The sequence below is a fragment of the Sesamum indicum genome, linkage group LG7 (assembly GCF_026168435.1).
Source record: "Sesamum indicum cultivar Baizhima isolate 11 linkage group LG7, ASM2616843v1, whole genome shotgun sequence".
NCBI lineage: Eukaryota > Viridiplantae > Streptophyta > Magnoliopsida > Lamiales > Pedaliaceae > Sesamum > Sesamum indicum.
In genome coordinates this window covers 9,864,995-9,890,433 of record NC_142663.1, presented here as the reverse complement: position 1 = coordinate 9,890,433, position 25,439 = coordinate 9,864,995, and the positions used below count along the sequence as shown (strand labels likewise).

The 25,439-nt window shown below is 33.8% G+C and overlaps 2 protein-coding genes across 2 annotated transcripts; both read left to right on the top strand.

Annotated features, from left to right (window-relative positions):
* The first annotated feature begins 1,216 nt into the window (after nucleotides 1–1,216).
* On the top strand, nucleotides 1,217–9,765 carry LOC105166486 (Phosphoenolpyruvate carboxylase family protein). The gene is made up of 8 exons (XM_011085860.3): nucleotides 1,217–1,661; nucleotides 3,333–3,544; nucleotides 3,872–4,153; nucleotides 5,249–5,371; nucleotides 7,658–7,808; nucleotides 8,248–8,480; nucleotides 9,176–9,212; nucleotides 9,304–9,765. The coding sequence occupies exons 1-8, from the start codon at nucleotides 1,322–1,324 to the stop codon at nucleotides 9,420–9,422; spliced, it is 1,497 nt and encodes a 498-aa protein (XP_011084162.1). The 5' UTR covers nucleotides 1,217–1,321; the 3' UTR covers nucleotides 9,423–9,765.
* Nucleotides 9,766–13,122: 3,357 nt separating this feature from the next.
* On the top strand, nucleotides 13,123–24,708 carry LOC105166485 (signal peptide peptidase-like 5). Its single transcript, XM_011085859.3, has 14 exons — nucleotides 13,123–13,612; nucleotides 13,936–14,094; nucleotides 15,256–15,367; nucleotides 15,468–15,584; nucleotides 16,237–16,394; nucleotides 16,999–17,175; nucleotides 18,424–18,458; nucleotides 18,541–18,697; nucleotides 19,560–19,613; nucleotides 19,692–19,784; nucleotides 22,082–22,224; nucleotides 22,560–22,630; nucleotides 24,232–24,315; nucleotides 24,396–24,708. The coding sequence occupies exons 1-14, from the start codon at nucleotides 13,454–13,456 to the stop codon at nucleotides 24,494–24,496; spliced, it is 1,620 nt and encodes a 539-aa protein (XP_011084161.1). The 5' UTR covers nucleotides 13,123–13,453; the 3' UTR covers nucleotides 24,497–24,708.
* Nucleotides 24,709–25,439: the final 731 nt, after the last annotated feature.

The following is a 25,439-nucleotide window of genomic DNA, read 5'->3' as shown; positions in this document are numbered from 1 at the left end:
TGCTAAAGTATTTCACTGAGGTAGAAAATTTTTATATATTTTTACTCATCAGCATTATTTTTAATCATTAGTTTCATAAGGTAATAATTATTTTTATATATAATTATTAATTAGGTTTAACACATATTATATAATATAAAATATATATAATACAAATAATTTTTTAAAAGAAAAAACAAAGAAAACTCATTTGCTTTGGACTCACGGACCAACAAAAATAATTTAAAAATGTTGTCCTGTTTTTTGGGCTCAAAAACCAACAAAGACAAAAAAACACCTATACAAGGCATGTTTTTATCCAATCCAAATATTGATTTGATTTTGGCCCATCTCATGAATGAGCTAAAACACAAATCGAAACATAGTGTTAGGGTTCCTCATTTTCTCATCCTCTCAAAATTTTTCCCGACACAGCAATCTTTCTGTATCAAAATTTGAGTTCTTTCATTGAAAAGCGTTTTTTGGGAGCCAAAAGTTGAAAAACACTTTTCTAAAGTGTTTGCAAAACTCCCATAATAAAGGTAAAAATTATACTTTAAGCTATTTAGAATAGGGAGTTCAACACATTTAGTCATCTATCTTATGAAAATTTCATAATAGTTTCAAAATTGAAAAAACTTTATACGTTTAGTCCTATACTTTATAGAATTTTCAAAATAGTTCTAGAATAAAAAAATTCAGTGCCGAGAGCCTCGGCGAGTATGGGCATTCTGGATAAGCGCAATGGCACGCGATGCCCTGCAGGGAGGTGTTTAGATATCGCGCTAGCGAGTTTCATTGTCGAGGACATGCGACGGACTGTTGCTATACTTTGATATGTGCGAAGGCTGGTCGAAGGTTACGCGTAACCTGAGACGCCGCACAGGCGAAAAATATATGAGAATTACATTTCGCTGCGAGACAAAAGAGCACGCCTGTGACAGACGTATTTAGTTTCATAAATCCCGTAAAGTAAAGGACTAAATGTATTTAATTTTTTCAATTTTGAGTTCATTTTGAATATTCTATTAACAGAATATTTGAATATATCGTTTTTTTTAATTTTACTATTATTTTAAAATTATCGTAAAGCAAATGACTAAAAGTATTGAATTCCATATCACATTAGACTAAAAATATAATTTTGTCAATAATAAATAATATGAATAGTATAAGGCTTTGGGATTCAGTAATGGACTTTAATAGCTCAAAGTAAACGTTGCACTAATCTACCCATAGCAAACATTGAACAAAAGACAACCCGGCCGGAAGAAGTGGAAGCAAATGCCCATTTGCTATAACAACGTGAAACTTTGAAAACCAAACGCCCGTGCCACCAAACATGACTGTGTCTTTGCCCTCTTACTGCCATTCGCGTAATGCGTATGCAAATCTGCTGCAGCTCCCAAATGCAAGTTCGTCTGATCTCAAAGCTACGTATACTCAACCTTACAGTGGTAAAACAAAGTCAAATCATCACTCAACCATCCGATTCTCCACCAATTACAGAGGGAGAATATGCGCTCTTGCGTCTGACGCCGGAGATGATGCCGTCAGTTCGCCAGCGAAGTCCCTCCGACGACTTCTGGCCTCTCCGGGAATTCACCTGGGACCAGCTTGTTTCGACGCCCTAAGCGCGAAGCTTGTGGAGAGAGCTGGTTTTGATTTCTGCTTCACTACTGGTACCTGGGCGAATCTCATTTTCTTTTTCATTTGGATTCTTAGTTACTTTTTTATTAGGGATAATTACACTCCCCTCCCATGCACAGAAGTTACATGTAGCACCCTGAGGAAGGGAGTATAATTATCACTTTTTATTGTATGCACTCAGTTTTAAAGCTAAATTGGCGGGGACCTTCTGGCGAATATAAATTAGACGAAGATGAAACGACTGAGAAATGTGCACTTAGTTTCAGTTGTGGGCCGAATGAGCGTTGCTAGTCTGTCCTCTGTGAATCGGCAATCATTTGTGCATAATGGTTTAATGGGCGTGGGGTTTTTTGGGCCTAAATTGTTGTAGTTTTATTTAAACGTATTGTTGCTTCCAAAGATTGATCCCCCACTTGTGTCATGAACGTTGGCTTTGAGGAAGAGGTTTCTTCTGACTAATATTTTCCAACATTTATATTTGAATTAGTGTAGGTAACGTGTTTGATTTTGTATTTTGACTTGCTCAAAGTGTGTGCACATGTTCATGTATTAGCCATTCCCCATTTCAAGAACAGTTCTATGTGTCTCAATGTTTTCTTTTTGATATTCTCTGATAGATGTTGGACACTTAACTGACATTTAACAGATATGTTGCTTGGGATAGTCGAAATAACTTTTGCATGATAGATGTTGGATCTAAATATGAAAGATGTAATAATGTTAACAATCATTTTCATTAGGGTAAGACAGAGAAAGTTCTCTTAACTTGTTTCATTCTTCGGAAGTTTTCTTGGACCTTTTGCCCTCTGATGCATTCTTCTTCTTCTATTACAATCCGGTGTCTCTATCCCAAATACACTAATATTTTTCTAACGTTCTCCTCTCTTTCCTACATAATAATGGAAAACATAGATTCATACATTTTAAACACAGTTGAAGATAGTACTTTACAAATCCCAGTTACATCTCTGTAGCTCAATAGTTTTGCCTTTTTAATTTATTTTTCCAAGTTCATCTTGCACCATTTGCTTCCACGTCAATTTTCCTGTTCTAAGTTCATCCTTTGGGAATGTGCATAATCTTGTTTCTCTGTGCAAAGCATGACTACTTAATAAAGTAGATTGATTATCTTCCCTCAATATTGCAAACAAATAAAAACTGAACAGGTATGCTGATTGGCTTATTATATGTGATGTCTGCTTGGGAACCTGTAGTTCGGATTCCAGAAGATAGAATGATATATGTAAAATCTATCACATCTTACAGAACTTCAGAAAAATTGTAAACTATGATAAGTAACATAAACTGCACATTTCATTAGAATGGTCTCCTTTTACATTATGTCATTGATGTCTGTAGAGAAAAAGGATTCTTTTTCTATATCTCTTAATGAGTAGTATAATGCTAGTATTTATAAACAAGTGTGAGCCTAATTAGGAAAGTTTGACCTTTAAATCAATCCCAAGAAATTTGGGATCACATCCCTATAAATCAAGAATCAACTAATCTAAAAGGTAAGTGTACACTATATACTTGCTGTACAGAATAAATCAACAGGTTTTCAACAATGTCATAGAATTCAAATGGAATCTAGTTGTAGTGAATCTGTCTGGTTGAATAACTTAACAAACTTTACTTCGCTGCCATGCCCCTTCTTACCTAATAGCAGAGGAGGGGCAATAATGCATTTCATCTGTTCTTAGGATTTGGAATATCGGCTGCCCGGTTGGGATTGCCAGACACTGGGCTTATCTCTTATGGAGAGATGGTGAATCAAGGACAACAAATAACTGGTGCTGTATCCATTCCTATCATTGGTGATGGAGACAATGGATATGGTAATCCTATGAATGTGAAGAGAACTGTCAAAGGATATATCAGGGCTGGCTTTGCTGGAATAATTCTTGAAGATCAGGTGAAAAAATTTCCTTCCTGCTTGTTATCTTTTGCATTTATCTTCTTTCCAAAGTTTGTTGCGCAAGTCTGGGAATATGCAAAGTTTGATGGAATTTTTGGTACTTAAATAAGATTAATGCGGCCCCTTCTGGAGCTTTGTGAATTCAAGATTTATACTATTTATCGCAGTTGGTAGTACTCAATGACTTATGAATTGGGTTTTTTCTACATGCTTTCTTTACATGGAGAAACTCATTAAAGAATCATGATATGGTTTAATATGTACAAATCAATCTGATCTTTAGTTAAGATCTCAATACCTTTCTTATTGTTGGATATTCTCAAGGTTTCTCCCAAAGCTTGTGGGCATACACCAGGGCGGAAAGTTGTGTCTAGAGAAGAAGCAATAATGAAAATAAAAGCAGCTGTTGATGCTCGTAAAGAAAGTGGTTCAGACATAGTGATAGTGGCACGAACTGATTCCCGTCAAGCTGTGTCCTTAGAAGAGTCGCTTTGGAGGACACGTGCTCTTGCTGATGCTGGAGCTGATGTTTTATTTATTGATGCTCTTGCTTCAAAAGAAGAGATGAAAGCCTTCTGTGAAGTGTCTCCCTTGGTTCCAAAAATGGTAATACGCTTCCCATCACAACCCTTTGTAGTTTTGAAATTCAGAACATCCTAGATGTCCATTATCAGTAAAAGTTAGTTTCTGCACTTCTTTCTATTTGGGTTTTTGGATGGAGTTAAGCTTCCCAGGGTAGGATTCTCTTAGTTAGCTCTCTTTCTCCCCCCATTTTTACATGCATTATACGTACTAAATGACTCGAGGGATAGGGTTCAGAAGTGTTTGACTGGTCTCATCACCTTATTTAATGATTGATTTTGCTTTTATCTTCATCCATGTGTTACTTAGACTTCACATGCTGGGTAGTATACAACAAATTTTAACCTTCATACTAATGTATGAGACAGAGAATACAAAAAATGAAATTCTAAAGTCTGTTCTCCACCTCTGCAACCTTACTGACCTACATTTGAGGAATTTATCAGTCTTAAAAGTAGCATATCAATGCATCTATGTTTGAACGATGTTAATGTTGGTATTTGGAACTTCTGGAAGATGAATTGAAGATAAACATAGGATTTGTCAGAAAAAACTTGCCAGTTGAACTTAATGATTTGTTTATCCCTTCTGGCCATTTCCATGCACTGACAGAGACCTTTTCCTCTTTGTTGTACCAATTTTCTGTCCTAATTTTAGAAGCGTTTTATCCTGCGTCGTAGCTCTTCATAATGACAATGCTTCCAGCCTCTAGATAAAACAATTCTATTATTACGAGGAAGAATCCGCTTGAACCTGTAAAACTTCTGCTTTTCACCCCTGCATCATTGCTTTTGTTGTTGAGCATATTGTCCATGCTATGAGTCCCATTTTCTGTTTTCGACGTATTTTGGTCACCTCTTAAGTTTGTGACAAAGTCGTCACTAGCTTAGTTGTTGAACTTTCATAGCATTTTCATTTATTCTCATTTGAATGGTTAATTTTTATGCCTTTGAGCTGGTGAATAGCCAGTACATGTGATTTTCAAGCCCTAAATTGTACTTCATATCAGTATGTGGTGGAAAAATAAAGATGTCGTCTTTGAAACTTAATAATCATTTTTGTGTCGAAGACTTTGAGTTTCTACTGTAAATTGTACTCATGTGTCTAGGCCTTGTTCAGGCCAGTATGCTTGAAGGGGGCGGAAAGACCCCAATACTAAGTCCTCTTGAGCTGGCTGATGTTGGATACAAAGTTGTGGCATATCCTTTGTCCTTGATTGGCGTTTCCATCCGTGCAATGCAGGTATTCAAGTCTCTTAAATGTGTGTGTGTGTGTGTGTGCTTTCACTTGCAACACAGGATATTTTGCATGTTGATCTAAAATGATGGGTTGGGGTTTGAGTGTCTATAATGCACTCCAGAAATCATCTTTGCTCACGTGAGGAGGAAGGGCAATACAGTTGCCTGACATGCCTGGCATACAGTCTTATTTAGATGAGATGGGTCATGCTTAGTTATGCTTGGTTAACAGATCTCATCATCTGAGATTGTGCTTGATGTCAATATGGTTTTATGCCTCTTTCAATTCCTCAGGATGAAAATATATTCATGTTCTTCTTCAAGGTCTTTCTATCCTCAGATTTATAAAGTTTCTGATAGCAATTGTCAATTATGTTTAGCTTCTACTATCTTCACTATTGGCCAAATAAGCAATATAATAATTTGATGCCCTATTGGAAATATATGCTTCCATGTTTATGCAAAAACTTGGAGTAAGAATGTTCTGCAATAAAACCAGTGGACACATAGGTGAGCTTTGTTGGGGAAGAGTGGTGGTGGTGGTGTATGAAGATATTGGAGGAACCCCCTGGCGCTGTCTGCTGGACTCCTATTTACAGTAAATAATGAAAATAAAAAAAAGGATTACTTAATACCCTACATTTTCGCTCCCAAAATTGTTGGTAATTTCTTTGTGTTGCTTAATGCACACAAAATGACAACTGGATAAATCATTAGTATAGATTACTCTTTCAGATAGACACAGTCTCTGCTAGTACTTTTTAAGGCTTGCTTTTTCCTCTGAACTTTGGTTGCCAAAGTACCTGAACCAGCTTCGATAGTTAAGCTTTCCTTTTCATCAGTCATCAGTCCCACCATTAACATCCATATTGATTCCTCAACTTCAGCCTTCAGTTCAGAAAACTTATGAGCTCATATGTTGCACTAGCTTCTTAAAAAATCACAAATCTTGCACGATGGTGATCGTTTTTTGCCCATGTCAGGATTCTAAAAATTCAATCAGGAATTGTAAATTTTGAGTGGCTTCTGCTGCAGGATCTCTGGTTGGTCCTTTCCAGCCTCCATCCACTAGAGCATCAATCTCATGATTCAGCTTGGTTCTTAGCAATCAGGAATAGAGAACTTTTCAGGGATTCTCTTCATGAAAAGCTTGGACCAGCTGGGTTTTGGATAGTTTATTCATGCAGACTTTCATTACGCTAACCCACGTAAATCTTTGTGAATACCAATTATACCATTTACCTCATCCTGTCTAAATAAGTTTCAGTACTTACACTTTTATGCACCCTGTAGTCTATGTATTTCAAATCATCCTTAAGTAGAATCTCCTTTCTTATGGCATCATTTACGCCATTCTGGAACTTCAGTTCTTTCATATAGATAATCTCTTGTAGTTGCAACATTAGCTTGACAAATTCTTCTATATACTCTTTTGACAGACAGATTCTCTTGCCTTATATGTTCATAATATGTACCCTCTAACCTTCGCATACCTCATGTTCATGTAGTCCCAAAGCACCCCTGGGAAGCAAACTTGTTGTGCTGCCACTGATTAATCAGAATACATCAGCATCCTTGTTTCTTGCCAGAAAACACCAAACTGATGAAGGACAACCTGGACTAGGCTGTTTACACTGTTTGTCGGACAACAGTGGACTGCAAGACTGTTTTTGTTGTTTTTCAGGAAGGAAAAAATTTGGAACTGAAATGTGTTAATGTAATGAGCAAAATGACTAAAGAAGAAAGTGCTGCACAGCAAACTACAGTACACCACACCAAGTACTTGGAATTGCATTAAACCATCCAAAGAAAATTCAATAAAATTGCTTAGAGTTGAAAAATAATGGTCATGACTCACATCTATGGATGCAGGCCCCAAATTCTCGTAATTCAACTAAGACCACACTGGTCTTTGCTAATTCCTTTTAAATTTTTAATACTCGACGTATCCAGTGCAATTCTATTCTACAACTCAAAAGGACTTACAATAATATTTCATCATAAATTCCTAAAAATCTTTAATTGATCAAATTCATAATTACTGTTAAGCTGACAAAGGAACAGATTTAAAGTTCTATGAATATCTTCATTAGAAGTTGTACTTTCACTTTTATATTACCCTTATATTTCTCACTTGTTCTCTAGTGAGATATTATCGTATGAATTTGTTGGTTGATCTGGTTGAATTTGGTTTGAGTTTTCTGTCCAATTACATTTGTTTTAACTTCTACTCAACTGGCGATTGTATTTATATAATTGTCGTGCGAAATTATACCTTTCATGGCTACAGGATGCTTTGTTGGCTATTAAAGGAGGTCGCATACCCTCTCCTGGAAGCATGCCTTCTTTTGAAGAAATTAAGGAAATCTTGGGTTTTAATGTCTATTATGAAGAAGAGATGCGGTATAGTACCAAGATCAGCCAATCTCGTTTAGAAAGAGGTAAGTAAGAGCAGCAGTCTGTTTGTTGTTTACCCTGTTCATCTTCATAATCTGATTAGAAGATCTCTTCTACTCGAAATGTAATAGTGGGAGAATCTTCGTAACTCAGTTTGTTCCTACTTTTGGTTTAGTTTTCTTGTATGCTATTTTCGGCCGAATTAATTTGCATATAAATTTGTAAAAGTGATAAAGAAAGAAACTGTCTGTGGAATCTTTTGATAACCTGCCTGAGAATTGAAGAATTGTGCCAATACAGTAATAGGCTTAAAATGTTTTAGAATCCTGGATGAGATCTGAAATCTGTGCACAATTTGGCCAGAGATTATCCTGAAATTTTACCATGTGCAAATTGATAATTCGATTCTCCTTATTTGGAGACTGCAATATTCAAACAGTGCCGCACATGCATAGTTTGCTTGCTAAACTATCTAAATGCCAGGTTATTCCTCCACAAGCAACTCTCCAAATAGCATAACAAACAGTACTCAAAAGGATCTGGGAATGAGAAATCAGAGTGCACAAGATCCGGTGGTGGAAGTAGTGACCCCTGAGATATATCGTAACTATTCTACAGATGGTTCAAGAGGTCCTTACTCGGGCATTTGGTCACGAAAACTAAGAGTCAGAATAACTGGAAGAGATGGATTTGAAAGACTTGATGTCCGCTTACCTGTAAGTCATTATTCTCTTCAGAATATCTTTTGAACTGCACAAGTATTTTGGCTTACATAGATTTCTATGCTCTGCATCATGAAAAAGAAGCAATCAATTTTGGCACTTCGATAAGATCCACCAGGAATTTGAGCCCCTGGTATTCCTGCAAATGAACAGCATTAAAACACCTAGGAATCAGAAAAATGGAAAACAGTATTTTTAGGTGATGCAGAGAAATGCAAAACTGCTGATGCTGCTTTTGGGCAGGGTGGGTTATGTTTGGTTGTGTGTGCTGTGGTGGTAATATTGTCATGACAGTGTCAGGTTGATCAATGGCAGTTTAGGCATGTTTGTGTTTTGGCTAGAGGCATGCAATAGGCAAAATTAGTGCGATGTTGGATCTTACATAGTTTGCTTACACCCTGCGACTGACTGGGTTTTTGACAACTGTAGATATCTTCAGTGCATTTAGACTCCACTGAACTGAGATCTTTCTATACCGAAATATCCTTGCGGTATTCGGCCACATTGGTTTGAAGATGTTTGCATATTTTAATAGTATTACTATATAGATCAATGTGTGTATTTGCATGTATACTTGTTCATGTTGTCCCTCGTTATTATCTCCATGTAGTTATATGCATTTGTTTGCATATTTCAGATAATGCCTCCTTACGATTTCCCGTAAAAATATGTCTGTCTTCTTTTCTCAGGCTGGTTTTCTTGAAGGAATAACAAATATAGTTCCAGGTACTGTGTTGTAACAGAATTTTAGCATATTTTCTTGGAATCAACCATAAAAAAGTATTTCTGAATATTATCGTGGTTTTCTTGAGCACAGCATTGGGGGGCATAAACATCAAAGAGTTGTTGGACGATGCGGCCCTAGAAGAGGGAGGCAAGCAGTTACTTGATTTTAACGATACCATGGGTGACAGGATTCAAGTGTTTCTAGAGTAGTGGTAAAAAAACAGAGGATGAGTTGATGATGTTGGTTGGGCAGAGGGGTGAAGCTGTATTGTAGGACAAAGCTGATACCTTGGGAGAGGCAAGGGAACATCAGCTGGAGTGCAAGAATTAGAATACAAGTATCTGATGCCCTGGAATAACGCAAGTGTCGCAACCTTATCCTGGAAGTAAGTAGCATATGTTATGGAGTGGGAGGGACTTTACATGCATGTTTTATGTTTCTACAAGGTCACAGGATTGAATGATCTTAAAATTCTGAGGAATGCAGATCCTGACAGCTATGCCCTGTGTCCAATTCTATATTCTATAATCTCAGGGATGCAGTTCTTTTTTACAGTATTTAGATTTATTTTTTGAGTGTTTTATTTTGTTTTTTGGAGATTGGGAGAGAAATAAAAAAAATAAGTATGATAAAAATGGGATTCCTATAACTAAAATATATAAATTAGTTAATATATAAGAGAAAAATGGGATTCCTATAACTAAAATGTATAAATTAATTAATCAACAATGTATGATTATCACAATATATTTAAATTAAAATATTTATTTTCTCTTATATATCAAAGAAAAGGACAAGATAGACTTCTGCAAATATAAAATAATGTCAGAAATTGTTAAAAAAAGATGCACTCGTATTTTAGGCATGTGACATGCACTCTTTATTAATTTCTAACAAAAAGGGGTATTTTTGCACTATTTTACCAAAACATTTGATTGTTATGCAATTTACCTTTATTGAAAAAGTATACATATACTGATATTTGCAATCTGTCTTCTCCGACGGCGGTCATCACTACCACAACACGACCGCCTCTTTTTTGTTTCTCTTACTTTCTTTTCCAACTCCTCCGGATCTGTTGTTGCAGCCCCCTCCCCTTCCAAACGATTCATTTCATTCTCCATTTCATTCTCCATTTCATTCATCTGTTGCTAATAAAATCTTAGGAGAGAAGCCCAGTTATCTCCATTGACTTATTATAAATTAAAGATTTTTTTTTTATCAAAATATCCTTATAAAGAATAAGGTACACTCCATCACACACATGTATAAGGATCATTTGATCATAAAAGATTTATTTTATTTATAATATATTAATAGTAAATCAATCGAGGTAAATATAGAGTTCATTCGACTTTTTTGCTTTCGGTGAATTTTGACTAACAAAGAGATCTGTTTATTAATAGAAATAATGTCGAGGTATTGCATGTAGTTTTTCATACCACAGGACATTTATGTGTACCTACACAATACCTCAACAAAGGACAGTGTAAAAAGAGTAGAATTAGAATTTTGAGATTTTGATGGTGAACATTACGAGAAGAGGTCGTAATTACCATGGAAGCGTGGCATGAAGGCCCATGAATGTATGGTATATATTTGTGGCGTGAATAACAATTTATCCCCCTGTGATATTACAGATGAGCAAATTACCTCCATATTAAAAAAAAATAACAATTTACCCCTATATGTTTTTTTTTCATTTTAAAAAACATAATAAGGTAAATTGTTGTATTTTAGAAAATACAGAGAGGTAAATAACTATTTTTTTTCTTTTACAAAGGGAGGTAATTTGCTCATTTGCAATACCACAAGAGAATTGCTTGTATTTTTTCTTATATTTGTGTAATAAATAGGATTTATCATATTTTAGTTGCAAAATCCCATTATTTTAATGGTTTGTTTATTATTTTTGTTGATGAATGTTTGTGCTAGTCACTAGGATCAAATAAAGCAAACCAACCCGTTTAGATGGGACATTGCAATTTTCAAGAATTCAAACTAGTTGGAATGCTCACTTGAAAACATGTTATTTTATAGGGTTACTGATCCACTGAAAGATGATTACAAGAGTAAATGAAACTATGACTTTGTGAAAATTTATTATTGTTTACTCCCTCCAATATTAAAACAAAATGTGGGGTCGAAATAGGATTATATAACTAAAGAAGTGTAAATTGCTTTTATTCATATAGAGAGCTTTAATTGAGCAATTGATGCAAAGAAAATGTAATAAAGACAAAACGAAAAAAAGAAAAATTCTGCTAATTATTATGATTTAGAATTTATACTTTATTATTACGGGAGAGAACACTTTAATTATCTTGTATATATATTTGTTTATTTACGTTTTTACTTTACAAAAATTTAATGTGATTTTTATAAATATTTTATTATAAATAACTTTAAAAATTATTCACGTAAATGTAATGTGCCATGCTTACTACTATAAATAAATTGAGATAATCATCTCTTGTGGAGTTGCTTTTGAATTATAGGTCATGCACATAATGTGAGAAGGAAAAAAATAAAAAAAGAGGGGGAGGCATGTGATATTATTGCATGTGATGAAAAATTGTCTCGGGGACTGACGTGGGCCAGATTCTTTGTCAAGGGAGGAGTAATCGTTAGGAGTAATCCAACTTTTGTGTTTAATATAGTTTAATGGGTATGAACAACTCTCATATTATAGCATATTTTGTTGAGGAGAGAGTATAAAAAATACATCATTCCCATCCCATATGTGAAGTACTATGATGTTAGGCTAAGTCATGATCATTAATGAGACAAAGCGGGATTTTCATGAGCTATAGGTCACACGTACCTAGTACTCACTTAAGTGAGAGTTGCTATGGACAGTGGTTCAGTGTTTGGATTGACCCTAGAGACCTCACGAGAATTTTGATGAAAGTGTAGAGCTATTAACACGTTCACTATAACTATGCTCTAAAGTCAATATCGTGTGCGTGATAATTGAAGTTTGGCTCAGAAGTCATAATTCAAGGTGCAAACCATAATTGCTCCTTAAATATATATTGTCAATATTAAAAGTAAGTTCAAGCCTGGAAAGCACAACGACTGATTCCACGGTATAAGTTGCCACTTATTTTTTTTCATATTTTAATTTTAAAAATTTTGAACTGTAGGGGATTGTTGAAAATAAATTTTAAAAGTCTCTTAACTAATAAACTATTTTCAACACTTTATTTCAACTTAATTTGCCTATTTATTTGAGGTTTATGACCCATTATTATAATAATTTATTTAACTATAATCCTATGAGGTTAATACATACGTTATATCTTATATTTTTATGTGTCTCACTTCACAACTATTTAAACCATCGTCACATTCTACAATTGGCATATAGAGAAGTCGTCTTTACTTGAAAAATTTATACGCATTCGACAAATTAATATATTTTATACTCCCATAAGTATTTTAAAATTGTGGCAACGTGATTGTGGATTAATTTCTAATCTCCTTATGACCGTACATATGGAAAAGACGTGAGCAAATGGATTTTGATTGGAGTAATCGTCAATAATTACTTGCAGTTTTGCATATAAGAAGACAATAACGACTTTAAGTTTTTGATCATGAAGTAATCACTAATCATTAATACTTAAACATAGAGAGACAATTATGATTTTAAAACAATGACAAGTGACCCTATTCTCCGTCCACGTCACGTTCTAATTTCTTAAATTTTATTTAGTTTACTTCATCACCATATACATTGCAATAAATTATTACATACATTGATATTTTATATTTAAAATTATTTCGTGATATACTTATAACACTAATATTCAGTTTATTAATAGAATTTTTGTTACCTCTCATTTTTTAGAAAAATGGATGCAAGTTATGTATATTTGAGGGGTGGAGAATATATGTAACCCTATTTTGAGGCTTGATAAGGATGTCCGAACTAATTGATTTACAAAGAAATATGGTCCCATCAACTCCGCCATGCCATGCCATGCCAACGTACTCTCGTGCTGATTTGCAATAATGTCTCTCCCCTGTCTTGGACCAAAATTTCCTTCCGTTTTTCCATCTCCCAATTCTGAGATGCATGTTCTCCTGTAATTCTAATAATTCATGCATCGATATCAATGTTCAAGCCCAGAGTTGATATGATCAATGTGTAATCCAGAATCGATATAGAAAATCAAGGATTTTGTTGTTCGATTTGAATTACGGGGGAAAATAAGTAAATAAAACCTAGTTGATTATGGCCCCTAAATCGTCAAATCGGTTTTCTCTGGGCTCAATGACCGGATTACAGTTGGGGTTAATCTTGTTTTTCCTGTCATCAATTGCCACCGGTGATGAAGCTGCAAGCGCAACCCCCGGCACCGCGGCGTCCTCCTGCAGAAATTACTCCAGCTTGGTATAAGATTCTAAGCTCGTTAAGAAATAAAGTTATTTCTATTCTGTTGTCTGTAATTACCGGCCTTATATTGTTGATCACGTTATCAGCGTATAGTTGCAGAATATCTGCTCGTTGTAATGCCACAGGAATTGATTAGATTAGGCCAGAGCAAGTAATATTTCTGCCCAATACTGATAAAGTATTTAACGTTTTTCTTGGTGATCAACCTAAGTTAAGCCTTCTTTCTCCTAGGAATGTCTTTGCTAATGAGAAGATGCATATATATACACACACATATTATAAGGAATATGCTATGTCTGATTTAATTTTTCTTTTTCCAGGTTAAAGTCAAAATGTGGGTTAATGGTGCCGAAAAGGATCAACTACGTGGGTTAAGTGCGAAATTTGGCTCTATATTGCCGACCGATGCAAAACAAGGCCAGAGATTGCCAGCTATTTATACACAGCCATTCACTTGCTGTTCATCCTCAGGCTCTAAGGTTATTCTGTGTGTCATTTTCTTAATTTTATCTGCTATTTTTGGTGGTTATTAGAATATTCGTGTGCATTAAGTAGTCCATGCATCTTATTGAGCAAATAGGAAAGATCATTTTACCAAGTTCTAATGGACTAAGCATAATGGCTTATGTGAATGCTGAAGAAAGAGCTAAGTACTGAACACCTAATGAAGCTAATAGTCAAAGGCATTCAGGCTATATTTGGAATGATTGATTTGAATTTAAAGGGAATATTTGTTTGAAAAGATTTCAAAATGACTTTATATATGAAGAATAAGAAATCCATCAATGTTCCATAAAAAAAAGTTCAAATTTAGAGTTAAAACATTTGATTTTTTTTTTTTTAACTTAAAATTATCCAAACAAATCCAAAAGGATTTGTTAGTAGGGATTTGAAATCCACAACTTTAAATCTATCAAACCAAATGTAACAAGAGATATTATGATCCCACATAATATAGCACTTATTTATTTAACTTGAGAGGATGATTACACTAGCTCTAATATGGGTTGACTTGCAGAGTTTTGCTCTAAGTATTATTGTTTTCTATAATATAGTTCTATAAGATGAATTTAGGCTAAGAAAACAATTGTTCTACAATATGAAGTACAGAATCTGTCTTCTACCTCTAATTGTCTATATATTCTTTTCTTTTGTTGCTCATTTCTTTGTCTCTGCGTCCTACTAAAAGATATTTGGGTAGATATGACAATTAGAGGGAATGAAATGAAGAAACAATCTTTCTGCCGTGGCAGCTAAGTGCAAATCCAAAGGAAATAATGAATAGCTGGATGAAGAGAAACAGAAACTGAAAATCCAATGCGCGCAAATTTTGTTTGTAATAAATCTATTATTGAAATATCAATTTTTAGAGGAAGTAAACAACTTTTAATAAATTAGCAAGGACATAAACAAAAGAGCTGGAGTTTTGAAACAATTGTGAAGTTTTATTCTGCTGAAGTAGGCTCCTTCAAATTCGACATCTGTCTTCTATCATTTTTAGCTATCTGAAACATTCTAGCTATTATTGATTACTGAATTCAGGTGTAACTTTGTTATGGGAAAGCCACTAGATATTGTCATCTGTTATCATATCTGGTTTTGAAGTGCAATACGAAGACTTGTTTTCTGTTTTCTTGTAGCTATCAGGCTCTATTGCATTGGCTGTACGTGGTGATTGCGACTTTACAACAAAGGCCAAAGTTGCTGAAGAAGCAGGAGCAGCAGCATTGGTGGTTATAAATACTGATGAAGGTAGCTTCAGTTTTGATGGTGTAATAATTAGAAAACCTCTTCATTAGTGAATTTCACTTCGGCATTTGAACTGATGCCTCCTTTTATCGAACTTTTATAGGTCTTCTGGAGATGAGTTGTGGAAATGATACTAGTTTCAACATTAAAATTCCCGTTATAACAATATCTAAGTCAGCAGGAGAGACACTAACTAAATCCATGGCTGGTGGGGTGAAAGGTACGTCCAGTAATTTTGTTAGAATAATTTTAGATGCCAGTTGATTAACAGTATTCGTGCAACTTTTATTGGAGTACGTCTTAATGAGAATCCTTCAGTTTCTTTATTTCACAGTCACAAAGAAATACTATCAGTTTGCGTTCTATGGAGTAAAAAAATCTTACTAACATTCATTATTTCCATGATGTATCTTAAATTTAACAACTAACAACTTGGAAACTAGGTGAGTGGTAAAGGTAGTAAACATGAGAATGTCGGATTTGTTAATAATATGAAAATGTAAATCTCACAATTTGAAATAGTATAGAGTTGAAAATGAAATGAAGCCTGAGCATCTACCTGAAATGTGTCGCACTCTTGTTTTGCTTTCGCTACACTGAAAATCAAAGCTCAACGGAGTTTCACATTCCTGTGGACAAAGGATAGCTGCCATTGATGTTCAAGAAAAATTTTAAAAAACAAAAGTATTCATAGAGAAAATTTTACAACTCTATCTTGTGAAGGGCAGGAAGTGGTGCTTCTTATCTTGTTCGCTATAATTCTAAGATTTGTGTTAGGTGAGATTTTCCTGATCTCTCATAATCCGTGCATCATGTTCGAATACATTGTTTTGTTTGATAAATTCAGATGCTAACTTCTCTATTTTCAATAGTGGAACTATTGGTATATTCTCCGGATCGCCCAATTGTAGACTACTCAGTGGTATTCCTGTGGCTGATGTCTGTTGGATCAGTAATGTCTGCTTCACTTTGGTCAGAGTTCACTGAATCAGGCCAACATGATCAGCACTCTAATGCAATGACACCAAAGGTTCTACGACAAAAACTTTCTCTTTATGTTTTTGTTGATTTAGCTCTGGAGAAAAGTTCTCAAATAGTTATCATTGTTAAATGCATCATAATGTCATCAACTGCTAGTACCTCTAGAACTGAAAGGAACATTCTTTGACCATGATGGTTTCGGTATTTTCATTGTAATTCATCAAAGAATAGATGATGCTTTTACTGAATTGCAATTTTGATCCCGTAAGTATACTGGTGGACAACTTTAGTCATTTTGGAATTCAGTTTGGCAAATAAGTCCTTCAATTTTAAAAATTGGCACATAAATGATAAAATGAACCAGAAATTACAAATCTGGTCGAAATTGGCATATACGCATCACGTGAGCCTTCCGACCATATTTATAATTCTCATAGATTTTTTCCTTAATGTGCCAATTTGTTGTTACATTACGTAATTGCCAAATTAAATTTCAAAATAACTAAAACTTCCACACTTCTTTAGTTACAGGACCAAATTGCAATTTTCCCTTTACCTTTAATTGATGTATCTTTTACTTAAGTAGGAGCTGCATTTGTTTTTCTTTTTATTGAATGTGATAGCTGCAACTAAGGGACCTTTTTCCATGTCAGGAATCTGATGGTGCAGCATCCAAGGATGAGGAAGAGGATGAAATCCTCCAACTTAGCATAACAACTGCTATAATTTTTGTCATAATAGCATCAAGTTTTCTGCTGCTACTTTACTTCTTTATGTCATCATGGTTCATCTGGGTGCTAATTGTACTTTTCTGCATTGGAGGTATTCAGGTAATATTCACTTCAATCCCTCCAATTATTTGTTTTGCTTTATTGCTTGATTTTATTTTCAATAATCATAATCTAGATAAGTTATGAGTTTAGATTTAACTAATCTATATAATTGGAAATCTCATTTTAATGAATTTAGTTAACTAAAGAAATAACTAAATATCGAGTAACCATATAATTACCCAAGTAAATAAAGTAAAAGAATTAAAATAGTTTTTTTTTCATTTTATAACTAGTTCGATTAATTAGTGACAAAATAAATAATACAAATATATTAAATATATAATTGTTCATGTGTATGAAAAAACATAATAGTATTTACTTTATAAGTTTTAATTAATTAATAACTTAGTGGTAATTATAGATATGTATAATTAATCATAAACAAAAAAGGACATATACCACCCATTTCTTCCTTTCGCTTATTTTAATCAAATACATTACTAACTTTTTTTATTTTCTTTTGTATCTTTCATTTTTATTACATTTTCTTCTTCAAAAGCAAAGAATAAAGAATAGACTGTAACATACTTAAATCTTAGGGGTTCCACATGTAATTATTTCATTATCATTAGACCAGATTTGTTACAAGATATAGACTCCATAGACCTGGTGGGAGAAAAATCAATCTGCCTAAAAACTTATAGCATACTAATCGAACAAATTGCAACATAGTACCTTGCTAAATCCTTTAGGACCTGTTTGTAACTAATAATTATTGGACTGTTCTAGAACAAATAGAGGTTATACAGGCATAGAATATCCATGTTTGTTTCAATTAATAGTGTTTATCATAGTGATTGTATGACTTAAAACAATTAATATCAAAATCCTATAAACATATTTCATGAGTGTCATTTTTATGTCTGGTCATGTCTAGTAGTTACATTTGATCTAAAGGCTTCTTTCTATCAATTTATGAATTCAGATGAGGAATTGTCTTAGTTGGTAATAGTGGATAAGAATGCTTCGTAGAAAGTAGAAAATCCACAATCATGATTCGCTTGTCAAGTACTACTTTGATAAAATGGACTAAAGAACTTATTCTAACACTGGAGGAACAAAAACACAAAATACTTATGGAACTAATTCAGTATTTCAAACTTGTTAAACTCAAAACATCGACAGTTTTACATCTTTACAATATGTGTTCCTCACAATTGATGCATATCATTGAATTAGACACTATTAATTTACACGGAAATTTTGTTGTCCTTATCGATTTTCTTTCTTTTTTTTGGTTATCAGGGAATGCATAAATGTATAGTTTCATTGGTGTTAAGGTATGGGATAATTGCATTTTGAATGAGTAAGGCTATAATACTCTGGTCATATGGCATGTCTATTTGATCTTTTCTTGAACAGCAAATGCAAAGGCTGCGGAGAAAAGATGGTGAATTTACCGCTTCTCGGGGAAACATCTATTTTCTCTTTAGCCATCTTTATATTTTGTATGGTGTTTGCCATTGTGTGGGCTGCAACTCGTAAAGCATCATTCTCTTGGATTGGCCAAGATGTTCTTGTAAGCAGTCACCTAAACCAAGTACTCTTTATCCTTGTCCTGAATTATGGCATATTACACATGTACTGCTCTCATCAGGCATGACATAATGACACCAATGACCTCATGATATTGTTTTGTACTTGAACTTCTCTACTGACAATTCACTGTTGTAGGTACAAATTTAAACACTCTTGCACTTTATGGTTGACAGATATGGTATTGGAACATGTACATGATATGGCATTGGTCACTAAAAGAAATATGACTTTTTTTCCTCGTTAAGTAAAAACGGTGGCAAATACTAATTAATCATAGTTTCACCACGGATTATTGGTCATTTGTGCAACTAGGCCAAAACATTAGCTATTGCTACAACCACGGGACATGTTGATGAATTGGGTCAAAACTTAATTTTGCGCATTGATTTTGTGTAGCCGTGGTAAATAGTATTGATTTGTCATAATTTTTAAACTGTAACAATTTGTAATGTAGGATATAATCCGTTTTTTTATATTGGGTTTTGACAAAGTTTTCTAACTTCTAAAACTAAATCTATCTAAGATTCGTTGTCTTCAATTCATAATCTTATTATCGTTCTTAATTTGTGCTTATGCTTATCAATATATTCATCTTAGAGTGTCTGAAATTGTGTTTTAATATATATCATATACATAAAAACCCTAAATTTGGTTACGACACCTATAGTTGCTCTATGTTTTTATATTTATGGAATTTTGGAATTGTGAATGTCTATTATATTTGTCAGCTTTATATGATTTGTCTTTGTCCCATCATGCTACTTGGTCTTCTCATCCAACCGCCATTGGTAAATGCTTACCAAATTCTGGTGCTGGATATTAATGATTTTCTTTGATGTCAGGGGATTTGTATGATGATAACCGTGTTGCAACAGGCTCAATTACCAAATATAAAGGCATGAGAATAAACCATATTCATAACTAAATTGCAAATATGTTTTCATCTTCATCTGATAACTTCTGTTGTCTTTTAGGTTGCGACAGTACTTCTATGTTGTGCATTCTTGTATGACATTTTCTGGGTCTTCTTATCCCCATTTATATTCCGTGACAGTGTTATGATTGCGGTAAGCTTTTATATAATTTGTCACTTTATCTATTCCATTTAATGTAATAAACCTATCAATAGTGTAGAAATCTTCCTTCCAAAGTTATTCCCTAAGGTGTTTCCATTTTTTGGACGTAGCTGGTCTTTAAATTTTAACAGACCTCCTTATTGAAATCAAAGTGTACAGATTTAACATGTCTTCCTTTATCGTTTGATGTTCTCTTTCTTTATATGAATCATTTATAAATTATATATTTCCATCTTTTGGTATTGAATTGAAGCATTCATCCAACTTTTCAGAATAACCTCCACTCAAAGTGAATTCAAACAAGAAGAAAGGAATTGCCAGTTCCTTCTGGTACTTTTTGGTGTTGAATATCATATGTGACAGTGATCAGAAAAATGCTAACCCTTGAAGTGAAGCATCTCCTTTTGTTTGTCTTAATTGATGCTTTTGAACTGCTTATGTGGAAAAAATAGCTCTAGCGTAAGCCTAGGTAGCTAGTTTTTAAGAAGGATAACTTTAGGCCACCCTCTCCTGCTACTTTGATGAATTACATAAACCTCCTCTCTTGATTTGGAAATTACAGCTCCTGCTCTTGTCATTTGTCTCCAGCTAACAATCATCTCTTTTTGGTAGTCAATATAATGGAATTTATTGCTTCATTAACACTAATTGTTGTGACTTTTGAAATGCACTCACTTATTTTGTGACGCAATCCAAATGTATTGAAGTTACCTCTTGTAAGATAATGATTATAACTTCCCTGTAAACACTATTTTATAATTTTTCAGATCTCTCAAAATGAATGAAATTAACCTTAAGAACCAGTATCCAATTAAGTTTCATCACAATACTATACACAAGTGTTTGTCATCAACAAAGATATCCAATTGATAGACGAATGGGCACAAGATTTACTTTATTTCATAAGTTGTTTAATAATGTCTTCTCAAATTAGAACCCTGCATAGTGTGGTCCACTAGACTTAGCAATATATAGAATCTGAAGTGAATGTATTACTCAATGTATTTTTTCAATGTCTTTTCTTGAGATAGATCCATATTCAGCAATTAGTTATAGCTTAGTGTAGTGAATGCTTTGTTTTTCTCATCTCTTGTTATAAGCATGATTGTCAAGTTAATTGTGAACTGTACCTTACTTTTTCTTTATATAAGCAACAAACAATTTATCACTTATGAAGTCCTATATGGAGGAGAAAAAGACAAATTACATTAAAAATATATAACGTACTTCCTTTCACATGACAAAACATTCAACCACCTATGTATAAAACTTTACCAACAGTAAACTTGCCTTTTCATAAGTTATGTCTTTCAAACACATTCCAACAGTTAGAGGAAGGCTTTTATAATTCCAAAACTAAGTTTGGAGGTCTGTGTATTTACCTATAATAATAGGGGTAGACAGATTTAGCGAAAAATTTCAAAGTTTTAGCTTAATCGTCTTTTGCTGTATTTTTTTGGGGTGCTTTGAACTTTTGCTTGGAATGTTAATACATATGCAAGAATATCACAACCACTGTCAGTTTATTCTCCTCAATCATATTGCTGATGTAGCATTTGTTAGATCATAAGACGGAGAGTTTATTGCCACCAAATTTCCACCATAATTGATAAGAAATTTTGAGAGTCTATAATTTTTTGGGATGAGGTCATCCACTAAGGTAGACATGCACAACATATGATATAACTAAATGCAATATCTTAAATTACGGAGTTCCATTTCAATGCCATAGTAGCTACAAATTATTGGTCATTATGATTGTTAATAACCACAATCATGTGATGTCAAACCCTTCATTCATCTTTATTTGCTTCCCCTTGGTCATATAGCATGTGCTTTCAAAATGAAATACAAGGTGTTCATGATTTTGAAGAATTTTAGGGGTTAAACTGACAAGCCTGTTTTAGTTTGTCTGGAAACAAACTTCTGAAAAGCAAAACAAATGTTAAAATGTGAAGTAAAGCCAAATCGCATCACTGGTCACATTTCTATGTTGATCTATGTTTGCTGTATTATATAGTTTTTAAAATCTCCTATCCTTTAAGGCTTTATAAAGTCGGATAGACATCACACGTTGTGTTAATACATATGCTTGCTTTTCCTGTAAATCCACTATGCATATGAGATAGGGAGAAAGCAATCTAAAGTGTTGTTGGGCCTTTTTAATAGAATGAGCTCATTTGATTTAATCACTAATTAATTTTTTTTTTTTAAAAAAAAGCATCAGTCTCGCCTAAATTCTTGTTAGAGTTGTTTTCTTCAAAATGAGTTTCTTCTCTGTCATTTAGGTTGCTCGAGGTGATAACAATGGTGGAGAAGCGATCCCCATGCTTTTGAGAGTTCCTAAACTAGCTGATCCTTATCATGGTTATAGCATGATTGGCTTCGGAGACATCATATTTCCTGGTTTGCTAGTCTGCTTTTCTTTCAGGTATTTTAAAATACCCCTATAATGGCAATTTAATACCTAATATTTCTACCTCAACTGTTTTTTGCATTTAATGAAATGATAATCTATTAATGCCCAGAATAATCTTTTACCCTGGTTTGCTTTTGCAATCTTTTTACAAATGATACTGAATGACTGAGTATGTCTATTCTATAAATACTTTTTGGTAGTGCATTCTTTATTAAAAGCTCTTATATAAGCAAGCTATGTTCATATTGAGTGTATATGTGACTAAGTATGGTTTGTTCTATAAATACTTTTGGGTTTCTGATTGTTTTACCTGACTGATAGAGTCCTTTCGTGGGTGTTTGTCTCAGATTTGACAAATTCTATAACAAGGGGATACTGAATGGATATTTTCTTTGGTTGATGGTTGGTTATGGAGCAGGTAAGTGACTTTGCTGCATGATTATGTCTCCATCACTATTGACTGGCTATATGTTTTCTGTCAAAGGTAATTTGTAATGTGTTATTGAAGATCAACCTAGAGTGTCAATTTGGTCTTTGTGATCCTCTAATTTATATCTATTCTTTTGTTTATGCTCATGCACTAGTTATTGTCCTCAGTGACAGTAGAAATGTACCTAGTTCCAGTGGGATGATTGCAATGAATTGGACTGTCCTAATTCAGTTCTTAAATTTGCCAATTTTCTTAATTATCTTGAAGTATGATATTAAAACTCAGGCTTATGTGATTTGCACTTTCTCACTAGCAATTATCACTTAAACTATCAAAATGTATGAATAAGGTGGGGAGCTTAATGCCCTATGTAGATATAGCTCCTTATATATGTCACCCCTTTCTTAGTTCTGAAAAGCTTTCTAGACATGGCAATTCAGTGTCAATTTTTCATTCGAGATGGAATATTAAATCCCATTAGTCATAACAGTGTGGCGCCCCATTAAGCTTCTGCACAGCCTTCAATTGCATACTGTGATTACAAGTGAAGGTAAAAACAGAGCAGAGGAATATTGGTCTTAGTAAAACTATGAGCATGACTAGGGATAAATCACCAGTACAGATGTTACAAACTTTCCCACATAAATCATACTTATCTTCATCTGTTTATAACTCCCATGATCGATTGACTGGTTCTGTGTGTATATGGAGAGAGATAGATAGAGATATGCCTTGTGCTCTGTTGTCATACAGAAGCTATTAGCCAATAAATATATAATATCCAGGTGTAAATTAAAGGTTGTGGGGCTCTTTTGGTAAAACAAAGGGGTGTCCTTGGTGCATTTTGGATCTCTAATATATCATTATCCTTAAGTTACTAGGTAGTTTATTGTATTTCTTTTGGTTTTAGGAGTTGAGGATGTCAGATGATCCTTGATTTCCTGAAGTTCTTATTAGTGGATTTGCTTTGTCCTGGGAAAGGCATTTTTGTATTGGTTCAACTCTTTTCTTTATACAGCTGATCCATTGGTATACTCCAGTTCAATTTTGAGAAAATTTTCTTCCTATCTGACCCCTTCAAACAAATAAGTTATCGTGGAAAGCCCATAATTCGAGAGTGCTGAAGATTGTTCATAGATGAGGTTAATAGCATGCCAGTAGCAAACATGTTGGATAACTTAATCATGCCAAATCTTAACGGATGCTGACCTTTTTCATATCACTGCCGCCTTCAAGTTGATCATCTATTGCATCATTTTGTATTGTGCATGCAGTGCTTTGGTTTTGTAATTCATTTCTTCAGCCTTTTTCAGAACTGAGAAGTACATATATATAGATTGTTGTTCCATGTTCTGTTACGTATATATCTTTTAAGTTCGCATGGTAATAATACATTACTAACTTCCTATTTCTGGGTTGACTCATTCAAGTTTCTGTCTTGTTTTATGTTTTATATGTAGAAGACGTTTAAAGTATAAAACCCAACAAGAAACCAACACATTCATCTAACTCTTTTGCTTCTCCAAATTTACTATATTTCGACTATGCTCAAGCTGCAGAGGAGACTGTACTAACGCTGCAAATTGCAGGGCTCGGCTTAACTTACTTAGGCATGTATATAATGGATGGGCACGGTCAGCCAGCTCTCCTCTACCTCGTCCCCAGCACTCTGGGTAAGAACTTGTTACCACCATTTTGATCAAAATGTTCTCTTCTTACTTTCTGTAATTTCACCTTTACAAAATTACATCAGGAATATGCGTCCTGCTCGGTCTGATAAGGGGAGAGATATACCAACTGTGGAGCCACGGCATTGACTCAGGACAACCAACTGCTGCTTCTGGAGACGCTTGATGCATCAATAACACACAGAGTCTTCCATTATGGGCCATCGATTTGTAGGCTTATAAATACTTTTTTTGTATTTATTACCTCCTATTAGTTATTTTTTATAGCTATTAACTCTTACTAATTATTTTTCCTACAATGTAATACACTCACTGAAAATAGCTTTGTAGTGGAATATGAAATAACTAGAAAAAAATCAGAGAAATTGAGAGTACGCATCAATATTTTTGTCTCTGCATTTATTGTACCTCTTATCACTATCACTATGTTTACTATTATAAAAACATGAATACATCCTTAATTTTTTTTTGGGAAAGATGCAATTTATCCCTGTAATATGAGAAATTAGCAAAAAAGAAAAAACCTTATTAAAAATAGAATAGCAAATTATCCCTTGTGTTTTGAAAAATGAAATAAATTATTCCTCTATCTAGACCATTAATAAGAGATAATTTGCTTCATTTTTTGAAACGCGGGGATAATTTGCTTCAAATATAATTAGGAATTCTCATGTGGAGAATCTTACATTGTTTTTAACAGAATATCCAGAAGTAATAAAAATAGATACTCTAATTTATAAGTATCCCACAGAAGTTACTTTTAAAATTAAATCGTATGGAAAAGCAAAATTTTAGGAATTAGATTTTACAGAAAAACAAGATTAAGCTTAAATGCAAAAAGGTAAAATCTGAAAGCCAATGAATCAAAGTGGGAAAAAAGAAAGGACAATATTTTGGTTGTCTTATGGGTAAGACTAAGTTCTTATGATCAAATTCGAAGTTATATTCGAGTTTCTCCATAGTATGAATATTTATTTTATTTTATATTAGTTTATATGTGATTTATTTCTATCTCACTTTATTTGAATATATTATAATTTATTTCATTATTTTTTTTTATATTGATGTATTGATCGACTTAATATATTGCTCAATATATTGAAATATCA

What these genes read in the sequence shown, in the direction of transcription:
- LOC105166486 (XM_011085860.3), top strand. Translation starts at nt 1,322, where the DNA reads ATGACTGTGTCTTTGCCCTCTTACTGCCATTCGCGTAATGCGTATGCA. An exon ending in TGATTTCTGCTTCACTACTG is followed by an intron (nt 1,662 to 3,332) that starts GTACCTGGGCGA and finishes ATCTGTTCTTAG; the next exon opens with GATTTGGAATATCGGCTGCC. An exon ending in TTTCCATCCGTGCAATGCAG is followed by an intron (nt 5,372 to 7,657) that starts GTATTCAAGTCT and finishes TCATGGCTACAG; the next exon opens with GATGCTTTGTTGGCTATTAA.
- LOC105166485 (XM_011085859.3), top strand. Translation starts at nt 13,454, where the DNA reads ATGGCCCCTAAATCGTCAAATCGGTTTTCTCTGGGCTCAATGACCGGA. An exon ending in GTGACAGTGTTATGATTGCG is followed by an intron (nt 19,785 to 22,081) that starts GTAAGCTTTTAT and finishes TCTGTCATTTAG; the next exon opens with GTTGCTCGAGGTGATAACAA. An exon ending in CTAGTCTGCTTTTCTTTCAG is followed by an intron (nt 22,225 to 22,559) that starts GTATTTTAAAAT and finishes TGTTTGTCTCAG; the next exon opens with ATTTGACAAATTCTATAACA.